General features: G+C 36.8%; 1 protein-coding gene across 2 annotated transcripts in view; it reads left to right on the top strand.

Moving 5' to 3' along the window:
* The window catches only part of LOC131668316 (actin-histidine N-methyltransferase), a 572,960-nt gene that overhangs the window by 390,574 nt on the left and 162,757 nt on the right, over positions 1 to 19,629 (top strand). For both annotated transcript variants that reach the window (XM_058942387.1, XM_058942395.1), the window contains one exon: positions 16,656 to 16,808. In XM_058942387.1, the coding sequence (XP_058798370.1) occupies positions 16,656 to 16,808 (153 nt within the window). The remainder of the gene's footprint in view (positions 1 to 16,655; positions 16,809 to 19,629) is intronic.

Genomic DNA, 19,629 nt, shown 5'->3' with positions numbered 1-19,629 from the left:
TTCCGCGAAGTCTTACTCGCCCCTCCCTATAGGTACTCAAAAACGGCCGAGCGCCGCCGGCTACGCACACATGTGCGACTCATGACGGCGACACTACTTCTATCTCTCCTCCTCTGCTCTCCGCTCTTGCCCTATCCCTCCAACGCCAGGTATCTCCGCCGATCAGGAATCAAACCTGCAACAAAGCCACATCGTGCGTCGATACTCGGTTTTAATCAACCAAGACCGATGTGGCTGCGGCTCAGGGGAAGGCACGCGGAAGAGAGAGAGAGAGAGAGAGGCGAACAGGGCGATCGAACTCAACGATCGATTCGCCCGTGACAGGTAAACTAGAGGGGCCTCAACTCAGAGGGGTATCAGCTCACTGAGTTGAAGCGTGTGAGTTGAAGTGTGTGCATGTTCCCCCCCCCCCCCCGCTGATCGGCCCGTGCGCTGTCGACTCACCTCCCCCCCCTCCTACTAAGTTATACAGGTGCGTTCTACGCACTCCCTCCTCCCCTACTGAGTTGATCTGATGTGGCGTATACCGGTGCGTTCTACGCACTCCCCCCCCATCATCCCTACTGAGTTGATCTGATGTGGCGAGCGTTCTCTGCACGTCCCCCTCTCTCACTGATTTGATTCCTATGGACTACGCGCGCGGTCTGTGTTACGCGTTTTGATTTTTTTATTTTGTGTGTTTGTGCGTGCGCGCATATGTGCGCGTGTGTTAAAAATTCTTAGATTTATCTGAAAAAAAACGGACGGATCAGGGGATCGAACGCGCGTCCTCCGGATCCGCAGGCCGATGCTCTACCGCTAGAGCTACAGCCACTGTTACTACGGGCAATACCGTATTGTGTATACTAGCTACACGATTGATATGTGGGGGGGGGGGGGCGGCGGCTGCGGCGGCTGCTGCTGGGGAAGACCCAAGCGCTAATACAATAAATTTTAATAAATATACTAATTATAATAAATATTATACATAGATATTTATTATAATTGGTATATAACGAATAATAATAATTTTTTTTTGATGTTCAATGTGTGCGCGCGGGCGCGTGTGTGTGTGTGTGTCTGATCGCTGAAATAAAAAAAGACATATTATTATTAATAATTATTTATTATATAAAAAATAAAACAAAATATAAAATCTACAAAAAATACAAATAAATGTATAAAAATTTATAAAAAACTGACGCTTAGTCGTCCTCGTCGTCGTCGTCGTCGTCGTGATCAGCGGTGAAAAATTTTGCAATTTTATAGCGCGGGGCGCCGTCGACCGTTTCGTCCATGACGCACAGGCGCTTTTTCCCCGTGATGTGGAGATCCTGCATGAGCGCCGTTACACTTTGCGGGCGGCATATTTTTTCTATCGAAATCCGGGACATAATTTACCAATTCTTTGAGAGATAATTTAATTGGATGTGAATTTGCCATATTTATTGGGTTTGTTGCTGGGCTTGTGATACGTTGGTTTTCTTGAATTGGTTTTCCTTGAATTTGCTGAGTGTTTCTTTCACTCTCTTTTTCTTTTGTGTATTGTGTTTTGTTTATTTGCCTAATGTCTTTTTTTGAGTCTTCACTGTTCTGGCGTTGGTTAATAGATTCGTCAGAGATTTTTGATAATGCGTATTGTGTGTAGACTGATTCTTCGTTTTTGTTTATGGTGAATAATATATCCTTTGGTGTCCCTAATATTAGACTTTGTTCACCTAAAAATCCTCCAATGTCTGAATATCTATCGTGTTTTTCTGAGTCAAATGTGTCAAACGTCTGGTCTAATAGTGAGTATTTGTCTGACTTAGTGTAGTCTGTTATGTTTGTTTGCTTTTCTGTTAAATCAACTAATTTATCAGCTGTTGGTATGATTTTCTTTATTGCTCCTGTGATTTTCTCTTTTTTTGCTATTTTTTCTTTGGTCTTAGTCGGCGATCTTCGTAGTTTGTTAATTTTTTTGAAAGCTAATTTGTCCAGTCCTTTTTCTAAAAGGTCTTCTAATTTTGGATTCTTATCAATTTGTGATCCCTAAGTTTCCTAATTACGGATGATGTGTCCTTCGTTGTGCTGGACATCTTGCTCATTTGGGCATTTTTTTTTAAAAACAAAGGGAATTCGACAAAATCAAAATAGAGTGAAGCAGGGAAAATATAAGAAAAATTATTGTTAGCAAAAAAAAGTTATGGTAGAAATATATAAAAGCACAATTACCTATTGAGATGGCAAAAAAAAATTGTAACAATGAAATTGTTAGATAAATAATAATATATATATTGTTTGATTTTCGTACCGGAACCAATTGTTACGTCTCGTGCATCAACTACGAATAGCTAATGAATGAGACGTTCCAATATGTTGACTAGTGGTTGGATATGTCTCACTTATAATAAATGTATTGTAACAGGCTGCCGTTTAACCTGTAATTTCCCTAGAATGCACCTATATGATGGCTAAACGACGCCTAGTTATCTATGTGCTCGAAGCACGTCAACCTACCTTGCCCGTGAGTGCGCCTGCGCAGCGTCTCCTCGCCAATCCGAGTTGGGTTCCCCAACTCGCCACTTGGCGGCGCTGTCGCTCCTGCTTAGCAGCGCTCCTGCGACTGCTGCTTGAAACTTGACTTGCAATGCGCCTCTAGCTATCTCCACGCGGTCCGTGCCAGACTGCCGGCTAATTCGAACCGAATGTAAACAAACGCGACCTCCGGACAAAGGATATACGAAACAATGACTCGATTAAGAATCTTAGTTAAACACTTTATTCGATGAAATAGATACACGGGGGATTCGCCGAGAGTCTTGCGCACGCAAACGCAACTGACAATACGCTGGGTGGGAGAGAGAGAGAAAATCGCGATCGACGCGAACTAACCGCCCGCACGCTATAAATTACTTCTTCGCGCTCGCTGCGCGGAATCGCACGACAACAACAAAATCGGAAATGGTGCACCTACCGCGAGACAGTTGAGGATACGGTGGCCAACCGTATCCGATACGCGAGTCGCTGATTTGCCGCTCCCCTGCTCGCTGCCCTTCCGCTGTTATTACTGTTGCTGTGGGTGTTGCTGCTGAGGTTGTTGTTGCTGGTTGTAGCTGCTGTGGTTGTTGCTGCTGTGGTTGTTGCTGCTGTGGTTGTTGCAGCTGTGGCTGCGCACGCACACTCCACACTCCACCCGCTTCCACTAAGTTCTCCACTCCTTGGATCTCACTCGCGGAATACTTGCCAAGAGTTCGCACGATATTTCGCGGGATGCTGACAGACTGAGTGTCACAGTCGTACTGCCTACCGAACTCTCCCCTCCCGGTCATTGCCCCTACGCGCCCTCTCTCTCTCTCGAACCGATCGCGGCTATTCCGCTCAGCCGCTTGTTAACCTTACGCGAGTCGAACGATTTTCGGTAATCGTTGCAGTATGTGGAAATGTAAATATATATGTATGATAATTGCACTACTTTGATAATCGTAGTTTTTAATTGTTGATAGAAATGCAGCAGGCTCTAACTGCTTATTGAATTGTATTGGATAGGTCGTTGAATAATACCATAAACCCAGTGACAGTTCAACTTCTGCTTGCATGTTATGACTGCACTTTTAAAATTTCTATTAGAATTGTGAGGAATTTTTTTAGAAAAAAATCAAAAAATAATTTAGCCAGTCTTTGAAGTTTGAATTGGTGGTCGGTCAATTCAAATTGACCGACTATTTGGACACCAAATTTTCGAATATTCCGATGATTCAACCTATAAAATTTCGAACGAGAATTCGAATTACACAGCTCCACAAAAAAAAATGAAAGTATTTTCCCCGATATCTAACTGTATGTTCTTTATGTTTTTGAGGTCGCTGAATCCGAATCCGGGGTCCGTTTGACTCCATCACGTCAGGGTTAAGGGCATTTGAAGGTCAAATTGTGAATCGACCCGTTAAAAAATTTTAAAAAAATTCATAATATATTTTTGGGATTCCTGATTCCAAATCCAATCTTTTTTGAACCTCAACATGTCAGAATCAAGGTCAAACGGAGGTCAAATCATTCAAATCGGATGATACAATATTTTTGACTCCAGATTCTGAAAGAGCGGAAAATTTTACGTCCGAATACGTAGTAACTTTTTTTTTAAACCGACTTCTGTAGGTCGCGTTGCGGTTATCCAAAATAAGACTTGGATATCTAGTTTTGGCCGGAACATTGAACGCAGATTAGAATTCTGGTTCTTTAGACAGTTGATCTTCATGTTTTTTGAGTCACTGATCACGAAGCTAGTCCTTTTTATTACATCGTAATGTCCGTTTAATTTAATGTCCGTTTGTGATAACGGACTTGCTTTTGTTCAAACGATCTACGTAATGGTTTTCTTTTAGGTGTTACTGGACCTGTTTCTATATCTCGTTTTAAATTCCAGCAGTAGTCTGCCATCATATTTATACCCCATGTTCCTTGATAGCGCTTTTCCATATCTTTCATGTCTTGATGACATCTCTCTCCATGCTCTTCACTGAAATCACCTAGTTTTTCTGGAAAGAAATCGATATGAGAGTCTACAAAATGTAATTTGATGCTCATATTACATCCTAAATTCTTATAGTTTTCAATCATAACACCTACTAGTTTTTTATAATTCGGACTTTTATTGTTCCCTAAAAAATACTTAGAAACTGCATGGAAGCTAGTCCATGCCGCTTTCTCTAAATTTGTCATTTGAGATGTAAAATTGGGATCATTGAAGAGCGTTCGGATCTGTGGACCATCAAAAATGCCTGCCTTTAGCTTGGCTTCACTGAGTTTGGGCATTTTTTTCACTATATATCTAAAGCAATCTCCATCTTTATCTAGAGCTCTGACAAATTGCTTCATGAAACCAAGTTTGAGATGCAGTGGAGGAATTAAAATTTTTAATGTATCTACAAGAGGCGGCTGAATGACGTTGGACGATCCAGGCTGCAGAGAATTTCTCGTTGGCCATTCCTTTTTGATGTAGTGATTTTGACGATCCCTGCTGTCAAAAAGGCACAAGAAGCAAGGGTATTTAATATTCCCGTTCTGCATCCCAAGAAGAATTCCAATGATTTTGAGGTCACCACAGATTCTCCATTGATGTTCTTTGTAATTGATTTTTTTTAAAACAATTTTCATATTTTGGTAAGATTCTTTGAGAAGTGTAGAGTGAGCTATGGGTATTGGAGCCAGTACATTCGTATTGTGGAGCAATATCACTTTCAAACTGCGAATAGAAGAATCTATAAACAGTCTCCACTCATTCGGCTTGTAGACATTAACTTTGAAACTATTTATAAGTCCGTTGATATCATTGCAATACACCAATCCCACTGTATCATCTTTAGTAAAGAAACGTCGAAACTCTTGGTCTCTGTTCCTATAAATTGAAATCTTTACACCTTCTTCCAAAAGATTCTTTTGTTTCAGCCTTGAAGCCAAAAGTTCATGAGCTTCCTTTGAAAGTCCTAACTCTCTTCCTAAGTTACTCAATTCATTCTGCGTAAATTTTGCAGGCTCCTTATTCCTTTCATCCTGGTTGTCGTCACTTTCACTTCCTTTGTCTGTCTCTATCTCGCTGTCACTTTCCTCTGTTTGTACTTCTTCGGTACCTATTTCTTCATTGGCCAGGACGTCTACAACAGGATTCTTGGCATTACCACTATTTTTTGAAATCAAAATAGCTGGAATTACTATATCGGTAAAAATATATTTGATTTTTGATTTATTTTTCCTATTGTATCCGTGAGTAATGGTATTGCAGAAGAAACAGTCTTGTTTTGCTTGTGGCATATTCCATGTCACTGATACAGAGTATTCCAACTTTGAAAGGTCCTTTTTCATATAACATGTCAGCAACATTTTATGACAGCGCAGACAAACGACATGAGGAACCCAATTCTCATCTTGATTTAATATTTCTGATGAAAAACAATAACTGTATGCAGTACGCACAGCACGAGTGATATTTTTCCGGCTATATGGTGGTGCGTATGCAGCACAAACGTAACAAAAATAATTTGGTTTTTCCGGGTTGTCATGCTCATGTCTAGAGGTTCTGGCTATACTTGTAGCTTTATACTTTGGTAAGGCCAAGTTAGCCAACTTAACAAAGCTACGGTCGCATGATGACGACGCCTGCGGGCCCACTTTCTCACCCTGACCAGCCGCCGATACTGGGGTTCTGACCCCCTGCATCGTAAGTTTTTCCGGTGTGTTTGCCATGACGGCATGAGCATCATGACCCAGGAACTTTGCCGGATAGCGAGACAACTCCGTTGCCCGCCGTCACCACGGGGAGGTGTCCTGGATGCAAACACATGGAAAAAACCGCTGCCAACAGATTCCAAAAATAGATATCTAAGTCTTATTTTGGATAACCGCAACGCGACCTACAGAAGTCGGTTTAAAAAAAAAGTTACTACGTATTCGGACGTAAAATTTTCCGCTCTTTCAGAATCTGGAGTCAAAAATATTGTATCATCCGATTTGAATGATTTGACCTCCGTTTGACCTTGATTCTGACATGTTGAGGTTCAAAAAAGATTGGATTTGGAATCAGGAATCCCAAAAATATATTATGAATTTTTTTTATATTTTTTAACGGGTCGATTCGCAATTTGACCTTCAAATGCCCTTAACCCTGACGTGATGGAGTCAAACGGACCCCGGATTCGGATTCAGCGACCTCAAAAACATAAAGAACATACAGTCAGATATCGGGGAAAATACTTTCATTTTTTTTGTGGAGCTGTGTTATCGAGGTTTCTTTATACGCATAAGTGTAGGAATGTCACGGGAGCGACGCATGAATTCGAATTACCGAGGCATTCGAATTATCGGTGTTCGACTGTATAGATAATTTAAACATAAATCGCACTTATCGCAAAAATCGTAGTTAAAATTAATTAACTAACAAAATCAGTTAATTCAATAGCGCAAATTTTTTCAATAAAATAATTTCAATTTTTTACATAGAAAATTAACTTATCGCTTATAGATATCATTACAAATAAGAAATACTTAAACTGTTTAATAATATTTGAATAATAACTCATTTATGTTTATGGCCAAATCTTATAATGTAAATATAAAATCGGTTGATTAAAAATTATCTATTCTAAGAATTTTGTCAGTAAGTACAAAATCAATGCTTTCTATTAATATACTTTTATTTGTTTAAAAAAATTATTAATTTTTTATTTATTGATAATAATAAAACTATCTATCAATAAAACGAATTCTTACTCATCTTCCTAGGATTGCATCTCGAGCTCAGAGTATTCGCTTTTGTTACAATAATTAATATTTGTAAAGCTATAAGTAAATTAAATTCGTGCATTAAATTTCAATGATATCGAATAGTAAAAGTATTTAAAAATATGATAATCATAATCTCTGCCCTAAAATCTATATTTAAACTACTTTGGTTCATTGAAATTACTTTAAATAATGCATTTTAATTGAACAATAAAAATTGTCATATCTATATCTATGAGTAGATTGACGTCACACTCCTTATATGAACATAAGATTTGACTCTTGCTCTAATATAATCATATAGTAAGTGAGGTGGCGCCGTATAATATACTAATTGATAGGTGTAGAGTTGCGAGTTAAGCGGGTTGCCGTAATACAGTGAAAATGAGAAAAATAGTCTAGGAGCTCATAGTTAGGATCGTTACATAGCTTGGCCAAATTTCCAAAATAGAGATATTTTTGACGATAAACTAGCGTCGATTCAACTTTTGCGAACAAGGAAATAACAGTGAGAAAACCCATATATACCGGCCTTCCTGTTTTAGAATTATCGAAAACTTTCATGTATCGATTCCACTATGACTTATATGACGTCATGCGTCGAAATATTCACGAATTTGATACCTCAGATTTTGATGAACAAAATCAATTTAATATTCCAAGAGCCAATAAAAAAGTGGTTGAACTGATGAAAGATGAGAACAAGGTGAAATCATGTTGGAGTTTGCCGGACTCAGTAGTAAAATGTATTACGTTAGAATTCACAATGGAAATCCAATAAAAAAGGCGAAAGGTCTAAATAGTTCCGTATTGAAAGCTACGATCGTATTTGACGACTATGTCAAGTGTCTTTGTGAGAATGCGATTTTAAGCCAAGAGCAAAAGACCATCAGATCTCGCCATCATGAGTTATACGGCGAGAGGCAGATAAAGGTCGTACTCAGTGCGCATGATGACAAACGGTTCTTGCTTCCTGGTACCACCGATACGCTTCCTTGGGGTCACGACGGTATTTCATTAATAGAAAAGGAGGGGATAGAAGTATTGGGAATGGTCTCAGTCGAGCTTTCAATCACCGGCTCAGCCGCCGCTGCCGTCGCTCCAGAATTAGTCACCGCTAATATGCCGCCGATGAATTCGGAGAAGGAAGCAAAGAAGGGGATAGGACAAATGCTACATCAATCGCAACCATAAACTGTGGAGCTCATTCTCGTCAAAAAAAAGTCGTCAACAATAGCAGGAGCAATAGCAGCAGTAGCAACCAGTGAGCACTAACAGTCTTCTGATTATATTCTAAGTCAAATTACATCAAGGAAAAGAAAATCATTAAAAGCTAGATTTGTCGCTAAAATTTCAAAGTAGTGATAGAAAGAAAAAAAAATTTGACGTGCTGGGTCGATCGGAGCATTCGTCATCTTCAACGTCTTCGCGGCCATGTTGGAAACGCTTATACCACTCGTAAGCACTTGTTTTTTTCATAGCAGACTCACCCTAGGCTTTTTGTAACATTTCACACACTTTGTTATGCTTTATTTCATTTTTTACGCAAAATTCTATACAAATTCTTTGATCCATTTCTTTTAAAATACGAAAATTGCTGAGCTCATAAAAACACGTCAAACCTTAGCGACTACCGCAGACAAAGTAAACAGTGAATATAGCTGAAGATTTTATCATACTTCAGGGGCATGTATACCAAAACAATAAAAAAAAAATTTTGACAATCGGACTTTCCAGACCCGCGAAATTTAAAAATTCCGGGTATTTTTTGAACACACTTCGTATATATATATATTTATAATTATGATTTTTATACAGGGTGAGTCATTTTAATTTCCCCAGTCTATTAACTTTTGAAACAAGCAAATTACGCAAAAATGTTTCAGACCAAAGTTGTAGGGGTTCAAGGGGGACATCTAGGGGTGACTTTGAAATTGACCTTGAGCTTGACCTTGACGGCTTTCTCAAGGTCAAGTCTATTTTTTTATTGGGAACCCCTATTTCTGACCTCGGAATCGGAAAGAGCGGGAAATTTTACATCCAGATAACATCTTTTAACATGGGTCAAAATAAACCCTTAAGGTCATGCTAAGGTCAAAACTATCCTGGAACAAGAATCGAACAATGTAAGCAAAATACGAAAAAATGACTCAGAAAAAAGTTGTAGGAGTTCAAGGGGGACGTCTAGGGGTGACTTTGAAATTGACCTTGAGCTTGACTTTGACGGCTTTCTCAAGGTCAAGTCTATTTTTTTATTGGGAACCCTTATTTCTGACCTCGGAATCGGAAAGAGCAGGAAATTTTACAGGATTTAAATTTTTTAAATTTTAAAATTTTTTAAATTTAATTTTTTTAAATTTTACGGGACTATTCTTGTTTCCGTTCCCTATCCTTTTTTATTTTTCACCGGACTGTATGATTATTATTAATAAATTTCAAATATTGGAAGTTGTTGCTAATAATTTGCTATTACAAGTCTATTAAATTAATGAAACTATTTCAGTATCAATCTGATGTTCTGCAAAGAAATAAGAGTAAAAGTTAAATACATAAGGATAAATTTCATGTTCAATGAAGAATCTATTACATTTGGAAGTCGTTTAGAAAGTAATCGCAATACGTTCAGTCGTGATTTCAATTTTGAAAAAGCTTTAAATATTACTTTTGTTTTAACCATGCTTGTGTTCATTGTATCACTATCATTATTTCTTCATATTTGAATAAGAGACCTTTCTTATTGCCATCGATCATATGAAATCTAATTTGGACAATATTGCCTCTGTTTTCAGTAATATTTAATTTGTATCATCTTTCTATGATCTTTGCCTTTGTTGATTTGTATTGAGGTTTTTTGAAAAAATCTTTTAAATATGGCTGATTTTACCCCAACAGAGATAGTTGATATGATTTGGATTTTAGGAGAATGTAGAGGTAATTACCGTGAAGCGTCAAGGTTGTATCGAATTCGATACCCACAAAGGCGCCATCCTGATCACCGTACCATTCATCGTCTTGAAGAAAGAGCTCGACAAGGGCATCTACGAAGAAGTCAACCAAGACATGAGTATGATGATAGAGATGCTAGGGTTTTGGTTGTCTTAGGATTGGTTCACCTAAATCCTCATATCAGCAGCCGACAAATAGAGAGAGAAACAGGAATACCTCAGAGAACCGTTATTAGAATTTTAAGAAGTAATAGATATCATCCGTATCATATTACCTTAACGCAAGCATTAAACGCTAATGATATGAGAAACAGAGTAAATTTCTGTCGGTGGGCTCTACAGATGATTTTGCAGGATCCGAATTTTTTTAATTATGTCCTTTTTTCTGATGAAGCTACGTTTCATAGTACTGGCCAATTGAATCGTCACAACAGTCATTATTGGTCTGATCAGAATCCTCACTGGTACAGACCAGTCGATAATCAACATCGTTGGAGTGTAAATGTATGGTGTGGAATAGTTAATGGTCATCTCATCGGGCCATTCTTTTTTGAAGAAAACGTCAACGGCAATGCTATTTTAGAACTTTTAAGGGATCATCTCCCACTTTTACTTGAAGACGTAGATTTTGAGACTAGACGTCGAATGTGGATACAACTGGATGGTGCAGGACCGCATTTCGCTTTAATTGTACGAGAGTTTTTAAATAGAAATTTCCAACAAAGGTGAATTGGAAGAGGTGGTCCAGTTGCTTGGCCTGCACGATCACCGGACTTAACTTCCCCAGATTTCTTCCTTTGGGGATACTTAAAAAATACTGTGTTCGCCGAAGCGCCCACAACAAGGGAGAATATGATAGAAAGGATTAGAGTTGCATGTAGACAAATCTCTAGAGATATCTTACTGCGCACTATTGAAAGCTTCGAACAGAGGCTCAGGCAATGCATCGACGTAAATGGTAATAATTTCGAGCAAAACCGATAGGAAATAAGTTTATTCTAGTTTCATCACGAATTGTGAGAGGCAAGGGGACTCACATTAATAAAGCACCCCAAATCGTGAGAGGCAAGGGGATTCACGTTAATAAAGCACCCCGAATCGTGAGAGGCAAGGGGACTCACATTAATAAAGCACCCCAGAGGGAACATAATCCTATTACGTCCACGTCGTTGTTCCTGGGTAGTGCTAAAGATAGGAAGTTTATGATCTTAAACATCAGCATCGTTAGTACATGGCCAGTCCCTTATTCTTTGGAAGTTTATTTAACAACGGTCATATGCGATAAAAGCTTCGCCTCGAAATGTAACAAAAATAAGAGAATTTTCAAGAATTTGACCTTTGCTTCACATTGAGAATAGAAGTACGACAAAGGTCTTCGATGCTCGTTAAACCTTTTGATGTTTGAAAGCGGCTTCAATTTCTTAAGTAAAAACTGAAATATTGTTTATGTTCTTATGAAAAAAAACTAAATAGATACTTGAACGTAAAATTTCCCACTCTTTCTGATCCTGAGATCACAAATAGGGGTTTCCATTAAAAAAATAGAAATGACCTTGAGAAAACCGTCAAGGTCAAGCTCAAGGTCAATTTCAAAGTCACCCCTAGATGTCCCCCTTGAACCCCTACAACTTTGGTCTGAAACATTTTTGCGTAATTTGCTTGTTTCAAAAGTTATTAGACTGGGGAAATTAAAATGACTCACCCTGTATTGTAATCATTACTTACAAAGTTTTATGATGTTTTAAAAATAAAATTATTATAATAATAGCACTTTTATCCAGGTTATGTAATATTATATTATTTCATAAGCTATTGATCCATGTAATATTTTTGTATCCTTGTTTTATTAAAAATAGACTTTGCTAATAATTCTATATATTAATAGAACTATTAGCAAATATATCAATTATGCAATGTATCAATAATTCTATATATTAATAATAGTAATAATTTTGTTTTGTACGCGTGTTTTTCTCATTGTTTCTCAGTTTGACTTGTGACGTTTAACTTTTTGCTTACATTCTGTATTGCTTTTTTTGATTGCTGTCTATTATATCATGAGTAGTAACTTAACTATATTGTTTATTTTATTTAACAAAATTTAAAATACATTTTTGCTGACTTATAGCAATGGATGAGTAATCTTGAAAAATTCTTCAGTTGCGTTGGTGTGTGTTTTTTTTATTCGATTTGTTACCATTTTATTGTAAAATTGAATAAAGGACCTGATGAGTCTGGAAGACAAACCAGCGAAACGTTGTCAATAATAAATTAAGTGGAAATAATTTTTATGTATAATATTTGAATGTCTCTCTTACATCTTTGATCTAGTACGAGTATTTTACATAATCATTAAAATTATGGCATGATGAACACGAGCAAGCGATGGCGCATCTACACACATTTTATAAGCTTAAAGATCGTATATTGCTATACTATTAAGTATTAAACTTTATAGTAACCGCGGGGAAATTTGCGAAGCAGTTTTAAAGGCAGTCGAAATAATATGTCCCGACTTACCAATGCTATGACAATTTTGGCTTTTCCTTTTCCATTCCTTCTTTCGTTTAATTCATTTGTTTCCAATCTTTCGTCATTCAAGCAGTATGAATTTAGATTCGATTGAGCTATTGTTTACTAACAGGCGTGTAACTAGGCACGAATAGGCGTGTCTGCCATGATATATGTACACGTATAAACGACAACGTTAGAAATGCTATATACTTACAATTATCGAGAAAATATATTACATATACGTATATGCATTTTGTAATAAATTTTGTAACAAATGTCGGCATTTCGTAGCATCGTCGGAGTCTTTTCATGCGTCATGATTTCTCTGCATAGAATTTCTCTGTTGACATACAGGTCATGAACATTGGAGGAATAACCGGTAAAAATGTATGAATTATGAATGTTTCTAGTATTCATCACGTAATATAGCAGCATAAAAAAAGAAAAAAAAATGTCTTAATATTAATTTTATAAGCTACTGTGACGGCTAGCCGTAACGTAGTTTTTTTTTTGATTAATTCAATTATTAAATATGACGAACGGAGTGGGAACCTTCCTGATTTCCCACGATGAAAACGCGTTCGAAATAAAATGTTTAAACTTTGATAGTGGCCCGAGCCTGCGTACTCGGCCTTACAATCGACGCTCTATCCTGCTTTGTCTCACGCGCATGTGTTGACAGGAGCCTACGATCTTCGCGTATACATCGTGAAACGTTATCACGCTGATAATGGAAGGGGCTCATAAAAAGCAATTTATCTTTTTTTTCCCACCGAATTTAAAGAAAATATCCGTAATATTAAATAGATTTTCATGAATTTTGTAAGTTATTATAATGCGCATCTTTTTAGTCACCAAATAACCAATAAATACTTTTATATTAGAACAATAATGTATTTTATAATAAATCATAGAAGGTTTGGATTTTTCTAAATTAAGTTATTGTAATAATCAGTATGTATCGTTAAAATTAACTAAGTTTAGTACGATTTAGTCGAAGTAATTATAAACTATAGCGTTACTCTTGCTCTTAAAAGTGGCACTCCGAGAGCCATCTCTGGAGAAAATTGCCCAAGTTAAAAAGGGACCGCCCTTTCTCTCTCTGAAAATTCACGCCCACAGACCAATAAAGAAATTCTAGATATGATTAGAAAATTTCCCACCAATACAAAATTTGGCTGTTATCGCTTCATGGGCCTGAGGGAAGGGAGTTCCACCCAATCCCCCGCTGCTTATAAAAAGCTCTGTACAAGACTGGAGCAGGGTAGTGGAGTGAGTACCAGGAAGTGCCTAATAAGAAGTGACTACCAGTGAGTGAGTGCTGGAGGAAGCATCAGAGAAGAAAATTTTGAAGAAGTCAGACAAAATTCAATCAAGAAGTCACCCAACTACATCCAGAATAGAGAGAAAGAGAGAGAAAGAGGTCAAAGAGCAGAGAGAGCGCAGCCATAATAATAAATAATTAAATAAAATAAAAGTAAGTAAAACCTTATATCTGGCTATCCTTTTCTTTCTTTAAGCAATCCGTTTTTTTGGAAATTCATTAAGCGTGAGTCTGGTGAATTTTCATTAATGTCCCTTAAGAACACATTAAGCGTGAGTTTGGTGTGTTCGTAATAACATTTGGTTATTACATTCCGCGCTAGCATACAGTTTTCTCAACGCAACAATATTGCTCGTCCCAGCTTCTGTGTTACACGATAGCCAAATCAGAGCAACCCTGAGTTTACGCTTACTCCAAGCGTACCTGAGAGTGACCCCGACGTCACACTACTTTCCTAGTGAGCTGATGTTGGCTTTTTGAACTACTATGTAAAAAATATTTAGATTAATTCCCATAATAAAACAGCTATTATAGAAGTTATTATTTTCTTTTGACCTTCAGAAAATGACTATTATTCATGATCATAGAGAGGAGAGAGAGAGAGAGGGATGTAACCCGGACTTCAGGTATGTCATCTCGATTAAATGCAGAATTTTCGCATTTTCCCAATTCGAGATAAAAAATATCAGTTGTATTCATATATTTACAGTTAATCTTTAAATGACCTCAAACATGAGAACCAATATCAAATATAATGTCATGAAAATGGATCCCTATCTAACTTGAGCAACTTTGACATGAAACATTATTTGTCAAGTCATGCGACTGGAAGATAAAAATATAAGAAATGACTTTTACACGATTTTGGGAGTTTGATAGAACTCACATATAGTACCTTAATTAATTTATTTGGAATTTTGAAGTTAACCCTCAAAGCACCTAGAAAATCAAGTTCCAGGTCAACTTCAAGGTCACCATTAAATGATCCCTTCGTCTCCTACAACTTTTATGCAGGTTATTTTTCGATGTCATGCATTCTTAGTTCGCTATTCGACTCCTTTGATTAAAATGGACCACCCTGTATACAGGGTGTCCCATTTTAAAGGAACCACCCCGAAATTTTCGACGGTTGGCGTTGTACAAAAAAATTGTTCAGACATCAGTCGTTTGGGACAATGGGGGCAACCTTTCTGTGAAATCCGATTTGACCTTGAGATCATTTTCAAGTTCATTTGAAGGTCAAAGTCATTTTTTGAATAGGAACCCATATTTTTGATCCCGGATTCGGAAAGAGCGGAAAATTCTACGTTCAGATAACGTATTATGTGTGGGGTGCGGTTAACCCCCCCCCCTCGCCTAAGGTCATGTACGGGTCAAATTTATGATTTTCTTCATCTATGCACAGGGATGATCGGACGAGAGTAAGGTTAATTGTAATAACCCAATAACTCCAATACCCAATAACTCGATAACCCCAATAACCCCAATAACCTAATAACCAAGAGATATTTTGAATAAGGACCACCATTTTTTATCCCGGATTCGAAAGGAGCGGGAAATTCTACGTTTAGATAAAGTATTATGTTGGGCGAGCGGTTCACCCCCCCCCCCCCCCATCCCACCGAGGCAAGGGTGAGGTTAGTACAGGCTTAATATTAGGCTTTGAATACATGAAGTCGACTTTGAAAATCAACCTGAAGTTTAAACTCAAGGTCACTGTTGTTTGACCCTACAATTTTTTTGGGATATTGGGGTTATTGAATTATTAGGGTTATCGGGTTATTGGATTATTGGGTCATTTGGGTTATCGAGTTATTGGGTTATTACAATTAACCTTACTCTTGCCCGATCATCCCTGTGCATAGATGAAGAAAATCATAAATTTGACCCGTACATGACCTTAGGCGAGGGGGGTGGTTAATTGCACCCCACACATAATACGTTATCTGAACGTAGAATTTTCCGCTCTTTCCGAATCCGGGATCAAAAATATAGGTTCCTATTCAAAAAATGACTTTGACCTTCAAATGACCTTGAAAATCTCAAGGTCAAATAGGATTTCACAGAAAGGTTGCCCCCATTGTCCCAAACGACTGATGTCTGAACAATTTTTTTGTACAACGCCAACCGTCGAAAATTTCGGGATGGTTCCTTTAAAATGGGACACCCTGTATACATCAAATATCTAATTAGGTTTAATAATTCACTTTTAGAAGTAATCTTTTATACTACTATTTAAAAAAATTTATAATGTTCTTTTAGTATAAATTAGATTGGGATCCCAATAAATCTTAAGAAAAATTTAACGCTCGATTGCCAATTATAGTATACCATTTTATATTTAATTTATTAGCCAAAATTAAAGTCAATAAGTAAAGCATTTTAATCGGACTATTTCAATGGTAACGAACTGTTCTACTATTTCACTAGAAAATAGAATGAATATATTGTGTAATTTACCGACCAAACTTCCCTCTTCGTTGTTGGTTTGGTTTTATAATTATTCATTAACATTTTTTTGTAATACTAATATAGGAAGACTATACTCTTGTTAGTTATGGATTTTAATTCAAGTTTGTAAATGGTTTTCTTTTATATTTAAATAATGGGATAATGATTCATATGTTTTTTTTCAGATTACAACTGATTTTGATTTAGAATCTAATCATTGTAAATGTTATGCAATGAAAAAATTTAGAAAAGATGATCAGATCTTCATTTACTATGGATCGCGGAGTAATTTAGAATTCTTTTTATATTCAGGATTTATTTATTTCGAAAACAAAAACGTAAGTATGTTGAGATATTTGTTTGTTTTATGATTTATTTAGTTTCATCAAAAAATATCAAACCATTTTATTTCATTCAAAACTATTTTTAATAGATCTTTTTATAATAAAACAGTTTACTGTTTTATAGCTTAGAATATCTATAAAATTTAAAATGATGAACTAATTCTGAGTATAAATTCGTAATCAGCGCATCAAAATTTTTGGAATACATTAAGCTTAGACTCTTGTTCTAGATTATTCTTAAGTTTTGTTATTGAAATGTTTTAATTCATTCCTAACAATATTTTCATTCTTCTCCTTAGAATTTATATAAAATCATATATAAATATAAATATATATATAAATCATATATAAATATAAATATATGATTTTATATAAATTCTAAGGAGAAGAATGAAAATATTGTTAGGAATGAATTAAAACATTTCAATAACAAAACTTAAGAATAATCTAGAACAAGAGTCTAAGCTTAATGTATTCCAAAAATTTTGATGCGCTGATTACGAATTTATACTCAGAATTAGTTCATCATTTTAAATTTTATAGATATTCTAAGCTAAAAGTATAAACATCGCGATTATTAAAAAACTTCTAGAATAAGAAAGTTGTAGCGTTCATAGTTACAAAGATCGAGTATTGAATGAATTAGGTTTAAGAGGTCGTATTTTGTTACAAATTATAATTGACAAATAGACTGTTCTAGCATAGTATGTAACGTGGCTTAAGGATCAAGGTAATTAATGAATCGGGAGTTACAAAATCGCGGATGGTAGCGTAGATAGTAGATCTCATGGGTTGAGATAATAGCATCATAAGGTACAACACTCTACGATTATGGAAATTTCGATGTAAAATTCAAGCTTATAGCATCTTAACACTCGAAGTAGATAGAAATCTAGAAGCTTGTAACAGCGTCGGCCGTGAAAGACCGACGATTTTTTCGATTACCAATTATTTAAAGGGGGAGGTAAAGGAAGCAGTGTATCGCTCTCAGCAAGGCAGGGAAAGGCGGTTACAATGATTCCAAACAATTCACTATAATCTCTTTTTCTAAGTGCTATAAAAGCCTTTTCGTAAGTGCTAACTGAGACATATTTACAACTTAATCTAACTTAATAAATACTTATTCTAGGAAGAGATAGCCGGCACGTGAAAGCCTTGCCATCTCGTCCATTGACCTAAACAATTAACCGAATTATTAAACTAATAATAGTGCCGGATCGTAAGAGCCTGGCGCAGCACACAAGCCACGAGTTGCTGAAACAAAAGAGAGAAAATGAGAGGAAAGAAAGTGACTTATAGGCTAGATGATGACTTAGCAGGATGGCTCTAACGATTTGTAAAAAGACTCGTAGATATATCGACAGGATAGCAGAAAGGCTTGCCCCAAAGGATGAACCCTTCTGTTGATAAACCCACAGCGACAAAGATATTCTTCTCTCTCTCTAGTGCGGCCGGTTATTAGTAGGTCCTCACGACAATTGACGAGTGTATGAGATCTAACTGCTCACACCTTCTACCTTTACTCTCTATCCATATCGGCGGCACGTGGCACCGCCGAGCGCGGTTAGTATCGCGCGTCTAGCCTACCGTTCTTGTTGATATACTCTCGCTCTCTCTTGCTGATGTTACAGCTAGCTTTATCGCTGAAAAAGAAAGGCAAATATCAAGCACGTGATCAAATATGCGCCTGATTCCAGCTGTAAGCTTTTGCCTGAGGTTAAAGATAGAGAAAGATACCCGATGCAGGCAATGACCAGTCTACATCGTTACAAGTTATTGCATCGGAGGCTGCAGCATTTAAATATAAACGAAATCGAAGTGTAAAGGTCAGTTGATACATCTTAGATTGAGGATAATGTCATGTAACGATCAAGATTATAAAATATAGGTTGAATGATAAGACGGTTACGAACGTGATAGTGTAAAATTCAAAGTTATAGTATAAAAGTCATAAGGCTCGAAGTTAATAAAAATTGAATCTTCACATTTAGAACCTATCTAGACAGTGGATATAGGGAAGCTCATAAATACTTAAATTTTTCAATCTACAATATTAAAATATTCAATATTCAATCTCTTAAAATATTCAATTAACATAACATTAAACACTGTCAATCATATACTCTCTTCACTCTCCAGGAAAATTAGCTGATCTTGGTAGCTGACTTCGTAAGAAAAAGTACCACACGCAAACTAACAGCGCTTGCCACCCAGTCTATACCCGTAGGACACCCTGACGCACAAACATACACGCACACACTTACCTACCTTCCAGGCATTGAGAGGTAGTTACGAAGAGCTGCAACAGGACGCGACTTTGACGCGGGAACCGAGCGATGGCCATGTTGCGGCGGGATCGACAACGAGCTTGAGCTAGATTGAGAGCAGAGGCAGTGAGAGCATGAGTGCGAGTGAATCGACCGAGGAGGTTTGTGATGACATACCACCACTCATTGATCTAACTCGTAATGAAATAGACGCAGGCTTCATAAATGATGATTCTGTGAATCTAACTCGAGGGAAAATTAATGAGAAAGTAGATGCAAGTTCTAACCTTACCAATACTCAAAAAAATGAGATAGCTTCGCTTGTGTACAAATTCAGAGATGTATTTCGTAAAAAATTAGGTTTATTAAAAGTATATACTAATAAATTGATTCTAAAAGATAAAGAGCCATATTTTTCAAAGCAGTATCCTATACCGTTAAATTATCGAAAAAATATTCGAATTGCAATCAAAGAAATGCTAAAGAATGGCGTCATTCGTCAATCAATTAGTAATTATATTAATCCAATTGTTATAAGTATTAAAAAA

Source organism: Phymastichus coffea, unplaced genomic scaffold (assembly GCF_024137745.1).
Source record: "Phymastichus coffea isolate CEN01 unplaced genomic scaffold, Cenicafe_Pcof_1.1 PCOF00006, whole genome shotgun sequence".
Classification (NCBI taxonomy): Eukaryota; Metazoa; Arthropoda; class Insecta; order Hymenoptera; family Eulophidae; genus Phymastichus; species Phymastichus coffea.
This window is presented reverse-complemented; position numbering and strand designations above follow the sequence as displayed.